This window comes from Bison bison, unplaced genomic scaffold (genome assembly GCF_000754665.1).
Source record: "Bison bison bison isolate TAMUID 2011002044 unplaced genomic scaffold, Bison_UMD1.0 scf7180017864203, whole genome shotgun sequence".
Classification (NCBI taxonomy): Eukaryota; Metazoa; Chordata; class Mammalia; order Artiodactyla; family Bovidae; genus Bison; species Bison bison.
The window spans coordinates 6570644-6579242 of NW_011494775.1; the positions used below are offsets into that span (position 1 = coordinate 6570644).

An 8599-nucleotide genomic window follows, 5' to 3' on the forward strand; every position below is an offset into this window, starting at 1 on the left:
ATATCAATAACCTCAAACATGCAGATGACACCACCCTTATGGCAGAAAGTGAAGAGGAACTCAAAAGCCTCTTGATGAAAGTGAAAGAGGAGAGTGAAAAAGTTGGCTTAAAGCTCAACATTCAGAAAACTAAGATCATGGCATCTGGTCCCGTCACTTCATGAGAAATACATGGGGAAACAGTGGAAACTGTCAGATTTTATTTTGGGGGGCTCCAAAATCACTGCAGATGGTGACTGCAGCCATGAAATTAAAAGATGCTTACTCTTTGGAAGGAAAGTTATGACCAACCTAGATAGCATATTCAAAAGCAGAGAAATTACTTTGCCAACAAAGGTCCATCTAGTCAAGGCTATGGTTTTTCCAGTGGTCATGTATGGATGTGAGTTGGACTGTGAAGAAAACTGAGCACTGAAGAATTGATGCTTTTGAACTGTGGTGTTGGAGAAGACTCTTGAGAGTCACTTGGAGTGCAAGGAGATCCGACCAGTCCATTCTAAAGGAAATCAGTCCTGAATATTCATTGGAAGGGCAGATGCTGAAGCTGAAACTCCAATATTTTGGCCACCTCATTAGAAGAGTTGACTCATTGGAAAAGACTCTGATGCTGGGAGGGATTGGGAGCAGGAGGAGAAGGGGACGACAGAGGATGAGATGGCTGAATGGCATCACCGACTCGATGGACATGAGTTTGGGTGAACTCCGGGAGTTGGTGGACAGGGAGGCCTGGCGTGCTGCAATTCATGGGGTCGCAAAGAGTCGGACACGACTGAGCGACTGAACTGAACTGAACCCCACTTCAACTAGCTCAGTCTTGTCCAACTCTTTACGACCTAATGGACTATACAGTCCATGGAATTCTTAATACTGGAGTATTAAGATCCCTTCGCCAGGGGATCTTCCCAACCCAGGGATCAAACCCAGGTTTCCTGCATTGCAGGTGGATTCTTTACCAGCTGAGCCACAAGGGAAGCCCAAGAATACTGGAGTGGGTAGCCTATCCCTTCTCCAGGGGATCTTCCCGACCCAGGAATAGAACTGGGGTCTTCAGCATTACAGCTGGATTCTTTACCAACTGAGCTATCAGAGAAGCCCCACACATTCTGGTCCAGTGGTACCGAAACTCTCTCGGGCGTGGCCCCTTTAAAAGGGGGTTGGCTTCGCGGCGGGCGGGAACCCGAGAAGGCCGGAAGTGCGCATCACGTGCCTATAGGGCGGGCCCGCAGGCCGACCGGAAGCGGAAGTGGCCTCTCGGCAGCTGTGGCGGCTGAGTACCCGCGGCCAGGTGGATCTTCTGCTGGAAACTTGTCTTGAGTGGAGCCGGACACTGAAGCCCCAGACCGCGTGCTGTTCCGCCTTGGGAGGATCGAGGCAGGGCCGGCTTCCCCGGGAGCGGGGCTCCGGAGCGTGTGTGGGAGTTTGCCGGGCGGCAGGAACTGCGCGGTCAACGCTCTTTTCTGCAGCCTGCAGGAATGGGCTCCAAGGCCAAGAAGCGCGTGGTGCTGCCCACCCGCCCGGCGCCCCCCACGGTAGAGCAGATCCTGGAGGACGTGCGGGGGGCGCCCGCCGAGGACCCCGTCTTCACTGCACTGGCCCGGGAAGGTAGGGGAAGCCCAGGTCGTGCAGGGGAGGGGCGCTCCGGAGACCCCAGCGAGAAGGGAAGCACCTGGCTGCTTTTGAGACGAACTGGCAGAGTTAAATGGTCAGGACAGAGACTGTCTGGCCCTACAGTACCCAAAATACTTAGGTCTGGCCTTTTGCAGAGAAAGAGTGTCCACCCTTTGCTCAGAAGATAAACGGAGAACATTGACTGCAGGGTCCGACATACAGTTGTAGTCTGAATATTGTGTTCTCTGAGTTTCGTTTATTCGTTCAACTTTATTGAGAACCTCTTATGGGCCAGGTTCTATTCTAATCACTGAGGTGGTGAGGTAGATCTGAACGTTGAAAGTCCCTGAGACTTCCCTGTCCGTCCAATGCTTAGGACTCTGCGATTCCACTTCAGGGGGCATGGGTTCAATCCCCGGTCGGGGAACTAAGATCTACATACCACGTGGCACAGCCAAGAAAAGGGGGGAAAAAAAAAAGATGAAAGTGCCTGTCCTCAGGCCATTCTAATGGGTAGAGAGGATCAGTATAAGGCTTGTGGGATGTCAGAAGGTGAGAAACACGTTGGGACTTTTTTGGGGGGTTCGTCTTTGTGTCTTTTTGTTTTTTTTAAATTAAAGTATAGTTGGTTTACAGTGTTAATTTCTGTTTTATAGCAGAGTTACTCAGTTACACATACTCATTCTTTTCCATTATAGTTTATCACAGGATATTGAAAATCCTGTGCTATACAGCAGGACCTTGTTGTTTATCCATCCTGTATATAATAGTTTGCATATGGTTATCCAAAACTCCCAGTCATTCTTTCCACCATCCCGCTTCCACTTTGTGTTTGTTGTTCAGCCGCTCAGTCGTGTCTTTGTGACCTCATGGACTGCAGAACGCCAAGCTTCCCTGTCCTTCACCATCTCCTGTCCTTCACCATCTCCAGGAGTTTGCTTAAACTCATGTCCATTGAGTTTCTAATGCCATCCAACCATCTGATCCTCTGTTGCCCCTTTCTCCTCTTGCCCAAAATCTTGCCCAGCATCAGAGTCTTTTCCAGTGAGTCAGCTCTTTGCCTCAGGTGACCAAAGTGTTGGAGGTTCAGCATCAGTCCTTCCAGTGTATATTCAGGGTTGATTTCCTTGCTGTCCCTCCCCCTTGGCAACCACAAGTCTTTTCTCTATGTCCGACCCTGTTTCTGTTTCATAGATAAGTTCATTTGCATTATATTTTAGATTCCACAGATAAGTGATATCATACAGTATTTGTCTTTTTCTGACTTCGTTTAGTATGGTAATCTCTAGTTGCATCCATGTTGCTGCAAGTGACAATATTTTTGTGCTTTTTCACTGCTGAGTAGTAATCCATTGTGTATATATACACCATATCCTTTTCTTTTCTTACCGTACCTTTTTTATTCCTCTTTATCCATTTATCTGTCGATGGACATTTAGCTTGCTTCCGTATCTTGGTTGTTGTAACTAGTGCTGCCTTGAACATTGGGGTGCATGTGTTTTTTTGAATTATGGTTTCATCTGGATATATTTGCACAGGAGTGAGATTGCTGAATCATATGGTACCTCTGTTTTTAGTTTTTTGAAGAACTTCTGTGCTGTTTTCACAGTGGCTGCAGTAGCTTATATTCCCACCAACAGTGTAGGAGTGTTCACTGTTCTCTACACTCTCTCCAGCATTTGTTATTTGTAGAGTTTTTTTGTTTGTTTTAATATTTATTTATTTGGCTGTGCCAGGTCTTTGTTGTGTCATGCAAACTTTTAATTGCAGCATGTGGGATCTAGTTCCCTGACCAGGGTTTGAACCTTGGCCTCCTGCATTAGGAGCATGGCGTTTTAGCCAGTGGATTACCAGGGAAGTCCTTATTTGTACAGTTTTTAATGATGGCCATACTGACCTGTAGGAGGTGGTACCTCATTGTAGTTTTGATTTGCTTTTCTCTGATAATTAGCAATGCTGAGCATTTTTTCATGTGATTCTTGACCATCTGTATGTCTTCTCTGGAGAAATGTCTATGTAGATCTTTGGCCCATTTTTCAACCGGGTTTTGTTTGTTGATATTGTGTTGTATGAGCTGTTTGCATATTTTGGAAATCAAGCCCTGGTCAGTCACATCATTTGCAGTTATTTTCTCCCAGTCTATAGGCTGTTGGTTTCCTTTGCTGGGCAAAAGCTTGTGAGTTTGATTAGGTCCTATTTGTTTATTTTTGCTTCTATTTCTGTTGCCTTGGGAGACTGACCTAAGAAAGCATAGGTAAGATCCATGTCACAGGATGTTACACCTATGGTCTCCTCTAGTTTTATGGTGTCATGTCTTATATTTAAGCCTTTAAGCCATTCTGGGTTTATTTTTGTGTAGGGTATGAGAGAGTGTTCTAATTTCATTGACTTACATGTGGCTGTGGGACAATTTGTTTTTAAATTAAGTAACAGTAAAAATTCTGTTCTTTGCTGCACATGGCCACATTTTACAGGCTCAGGAGACCCTTGTTGCTGCTGCGCTGAGGGGCTCAGCTGGGGACGTTTCTGTTGCCTAGAACGTTGTGTTGGATGGGGCCGCCTGAGGAACCACAGCACCTATTTATCCATAGCCTGCAGCTGGGTCTTTGGCGGCTGCTTGAGCCCCAGCTTAAGGGTCACAGGCCTAGGTCCCCAGCACTTGGAGGTTGGGGCCATGAGGCATGGCCAGTCCTGGGGCCATTCAGGGAGCAGGGGGCTGCCCCTGCCGGCCTGTGTCTGCCTCTGTGTGCACCTGCACTGTCTGGCCTTTCCCACCTTGGTGTCAGGCAGGTGATAAAGTGATCTGTAATCAAATGCAGAGCTTCTGGCCAGTTTGTGGACAAGGGGACCAGGCAGAGCAAGGAGGACCTTGATGTGTGTCCATGTGACCCTGGAGCCTGTGCCTTTTCCGCCCTGACTCCCCTCTTCTCCTGTACCCTTTAGGAAATGTGGTCACTGGGAAGTGTGCATCCTGGCCTCTTCCCACCCCCCTGAGTGCTCAGAGTGCTGGTGAGAGCCATTCTGCTCCGTGATCAGGGTCAGAGTTCTTTCCAGGAGCCAGGGCCCACCCTTTGGAGGGACTGTGGTTCAGTGGAGTCCAGCCTTTCCTGTGACCTGTTCCCTCCAGTCCATTGTTTTCTCTGGAGGGTAAACTGAGTCCTCTGGTTAACGGGCAGTGATGCTGCCGTGTCCTATCCATAGACCCCCTGGGCCCCTCTGGGAGAACCGAGGACGCCGAAGCCCAGCGAGAGCAGCTCTACTTCCAGAGCCGGATCTATGTGGCTATGAACCAGCGGCTGCAGCAGGCGGGTGCCCAGTTGGAGCAGAAGCGTGCAGACCTGCAGCAGGCGGGCGAGGAACTGGAGCGGGACATCAGCCAGGTGGGCCACGTGGCTCTGCCCAGCACGGCAGCCGCCTCCTTGGGATAACCTGGCCCACTGGAACCTTGGGTCCTCCACTCAGCATCTGGCCTGGCACACCTCACCTGACATCTGGCCCCTGGGTCCCAGAAGCAGATTTCTGGCTCTCTGTTCTGCGGCCTAGGCAAGCCCTGGCACCCAGAGACTCCAGGGCGCACAGCTTGTCCAGTCGATGTGGGGCCTCACTGTGCATAGACCCCTCCCTGAGGATGGGATCTGGGTTGTGCACAGGCCCCTTGCCCTGAGGAGCACAGACTGGACTTCCTTCGAGGCTCGGGGGCCCAGGGCTGTCAATCCGTCCTCCCCTCCCTTCCTCTGGCAACCCTGTTTCACTGACCAATCAGACTGAGCTGGTGGGACCCACCCTTCTGGTTCTGCCATCTCCATGTGAATTGGTGGGGGCCCAGAGGTTCCAGAAGAGTGTGTGTGTTCAGTGTCCTCCCCAGCCCATGGTGGCTCTGGTTGTGTGAGGAGCAGTGGCCCTCAGGGTGAGTGCCACCTCTCTGGGCCCCTGGCACCCCATCTTGGGCCTGGGCGCTCCCCCAGGGCAGGCTCTCGTCTGTCTGTCACCTGTGGGATGCAGTCACATGGGGGTACCGTGAGAGGACGTGGCAGGCAGTCCCTGCCCCAGCTCTCACCCAGTGTCCTCCCTCCTTCCACCTTCACCTGCAGACAGGTGGGTAGTGGGCCAGGTGAGGACCGTGAAAAGGGCTCTCACCCTAAAAAACCAGTCCCGTGAAGACCAGAGCAGCAGAGGTGATGAGGCCACTGAGTACCTTCGACGACAGTCCCCCCATGGGCCCCTCCTTTTCAGGGTCCCAAAAGTTCAGGGCAGCGCTGGGACCCCGCACAGCAGACAAAGGAGACCTCACATATCCCAGGAGAAAAAGGTGTCTGCTTCACGCCTAGAGACCCTAAAACTGGAAACTTGGGGGCCCAGGTGTTGAGAAAGTGTGGATGCGGCGCCAGAAGAAGCAGTGGACACTGAGCAGCCTCCTCATCCAAGGGAGGGCACTCTTGCACACAACAAACCCTGTGTCAACCTCGAGTACACTTGGTTTTGGGGAGCGAGGCTATGCAGGCAGCACATGGACTCGGATGGAAGGTCTGCAAAGCCCCCTCCTGACCCCCACCCTGCCTCACCCCTCTGGAGACTTAAGGTGCAGCCAGTTGGAGCGCGATTCAACAGCTGTTTAATAAAGGTGCAGTGAGACGCCTGGCTCTGCGGCCTCCTTCCGCCAGGTGATGGCTTTACAGGTGGGGGCTTTACAGGTGGGGGCTGTACGTATTTACAGGTGTCCTGTGGCACCTGGGATGGAGACGGCGGGGAGGGAACAAGCCAAGACAACCAGGCTCAGGCTGCGGCAGCGTGGTGAGGTAGTGCCCCAAAGTCAGCACCCAGCTCGCAGTGTCCATCTGCTCCGGGCCGAGGTCTGGCCTGGGTGCCCTGTGTCTCTCGGGTCAGGGCTTCACAGGAGTGTTTGCGGTCCTTGGACTTTGTTCCTCCAAGCTCCGGCCTCAGGCTGATTGTCCAGCGGTGGCCAGCACTGCCTCCTCCAGGAAGCCACTCTAATCAGGACCTCGGGCTCCCACCAGCCCAGCGGCTGCGTGGACCGCTGCTGTGATAGATGGAGGTGGCAGGGTGGGCGCTGGATAGGATGGGATGGCTCGGGCCCTGCCCCTGCCTGTGGAGAGAATGGCAAGGGGCAGCCAACCGGGAGGGTCCTCTGCCCCGTCATGGCAGCCGACCTGCTGAACCCAGAGGTAGCTCCCCACGGCCCACGTGGGGAAGCAGGCACACAACTGCCAGAGCACAGCCTGGGACTCAGTACGGGGGCTTCCACTCCAGGCCCCCACAGCTTGGCAAGCTGGCAGCATTTCTCCATTTCCAGGGGTGGCTCGCCTGTGATGATGGGGTGCAACATTCTGCAGCCCCCACATTTGAGAAGGAGCTCAGAAGGCCACTCCCCCCTTCTGGCTGCTGATAGGATGGGAGCAGCCGTTTGCAGAGGTGTCTTATCCGCCCTGGAGAGGGGCCTTAGGGTCAGCAGTGGCTGTTCTAGCGCTTGCTCAGTCCCCACCGCTTTCCCAGGCTCGCTCTCCCCAGGAGGAGTACGTGGTGCAGCCTTTCCTGCGTCCTTCTTCCGAACCCTGGCCTGCGGGACGCGATGTCGCAGCGTGTGTATCTTAAGGAGCGGCAGCACAGCGTCTGAGGGGGGCAGAGGCAGGGCTCCTTCAGCACGTCCTCTCCACCTGGCTCTGCTCCCCTCCTCCCAGAGAAGAGACAGGAACCGGTACACTGTTCCCGGCCCCCAGAGCAGCTCGGCAGGGCGGTGTGACTGCAGATCCTTAGGGCGGCTGAGAGCAGCTGCTGGCTCTCGCGCAGAGCCGGGCTCCTCAGGGAAGTGGGATCGGCTGTTCGGGCAGGTGTGCTGGCCCCCGGGAGGAGGCCACGCCCCACGGAGCCCTCAGATCCAAAGAACAGGAGACTCGGTGAAAAGGCAAAGACCTGGGACCAGGCAGGCGCCCGCGGGGACCACTTCCCGCAGAGCGCAATCCAGGTCCCGTAGTCCAGGCCTGGCTACCGAGCGGTGGCTAGGTCCCGGCCTCCCCTCCGTTTCTCCCTCTCCTCAGCCACGGCGCTCCCGGCACGCCTGCCTCTCCTGGTTCCTTACGAAGGCTGCGGGGACGCCCTGTGTACCCAGCTCCCCCGACCAGTTTTGGGGTGCTCCAGGCTCCCTGCGCGTGTCTGTCTGGGGTTGGGGCGGCCTTTCTGTCGGGCGCAGCACGCCCTTCTCGCACGCCCCCAGCTGAGGCCGAGACGGCAAACAAACCAGCTAAGCCGTAGTTAACCAATTACCCGGCCCTGCCCGTAATTACAGGCTTTCTCTTGCGCATGCGCAGCCGCCGCCCTCGGCTGGCAGGCTCCTGCTGCCGCCACCCTCCCAGCCCCTTCCCCACCTCGGCGGGCACTGTCATTCCCGCCCCCTCCTCCCCATGCGTTCCCCAGAGGAGAGGGGAGCAAGTGTGGTGCTAATGCAGGGCCCGGCAGGGCGAGGAACCCAGAAGGGCACTGCTGAGGACGGCCCTAGCCGGGAGGATGGTCTCCGCGCGGGCGCCAGGGCTTCGTGGGCGCCCCCTTGCGGTGACGCGCGCTCCAGCTCGTAGCTCACTTTCCTCCCGAAGCCGCCTCGGCTCAAAAGCAAGCGTCTACGCGGGAGTGCGAGGCCCGTGTGGGCAGGGGTGAGGCTCGGAGGGCGGGGCCCTGGGTTTGGGGGTGGCAGGCGGGTCCTGGGACCACCCTAGGGGCAGCCAGACGGTCCTGGGCCAGGAGAAGATGTTCTGGAAGTCCAGTCCCGGCCACTATTCCAGGAGGCTGGTGGGGACCGGGGTGGGGGCCTTCTCCACGGTGGAGTCAGCGGTGGCCGCCACCATGGGGCTGGGCACGTAGTTGAAAGGGGGGACACGGGCGGAGCGGCTGGGGGAGCCGTGCCGGCTGGCGGGGACGAAGGGGATGGGTGCGGGCGCCTTGGAGGGCGGCCCGTCCACGTCGCTGCCAAGAAGGGAGGTGG

General features: G+C 55.3%; 2 protein-coding genes across 3 annotated transcripts in view; one reads left to right on the plus strand and one right to left on the minus strand.

Moving 5' to 3' along the window:
• The first annotated feature begins 1241 nt into the window (after positions 1–1241).
• Positions 1242–6246, plus strand: LOC104991888 (chromosome unknown open reading frame, human C19orf25). Of its 2 annotated transcripts, XM_010844568.1 has the most exons (3): positions 1242–1371; positions 1464–1602; positions 4810–6246. In XM_010844568.1, the coding sequence occupies exons 2-3, from the start codon at positions 1473–1475 to the stop codon at positions 5034–5036; spliced, it is 357 nt and encodes a 118-aa protein (XP_010842870.1). In that variant the 5' UTR covers positions 1242–1371; positions 1464–1472; the 3' UTR covers positions 5037–6246. The 2 variants fall into 2 exon arrangements, with proteins under 2 accessions (XP_010842870.1, XP_010842869.1); XM_010844567.1 differs by having other exon boundaries at positions 1242–1602.
• Positions 6247–8390: 2144 nt separating this feature from the next.
• Positions 8391–8599, minus strand: part of APC2 (adenomatosis polyposis coli 2) — a gene marked incomplete at its 5' end in the record, with an annotated part of 19043 nt that continues 18834 nt past the window's right edge. The window contains one exon of the mRNA XM_010844633.1: positions 8391–8555. Coding sequence (XP_010842935.1) covers positions 8391–8555 — 165 coding nt within the window. The remainder of the gene's footprint in view (positions 8556–8599) is intronic.

Coding starts and splice junctions, on each gene's coding strand:
- LOC104991888 (XM_010844567.1), top strand. CDS start 1,473: ATGGGCTCCAAGGCCAAGAAGCGCGTGGTGCTGCCCACCCGCCCGGCG. Junction 1,603..4,809: donor CACTGCACTGGCCCGGGAAG/GTAGGGGAAGCC, acceptor TCCTATCCATAG/ACCCCCTGGGCCCCTCTGGG.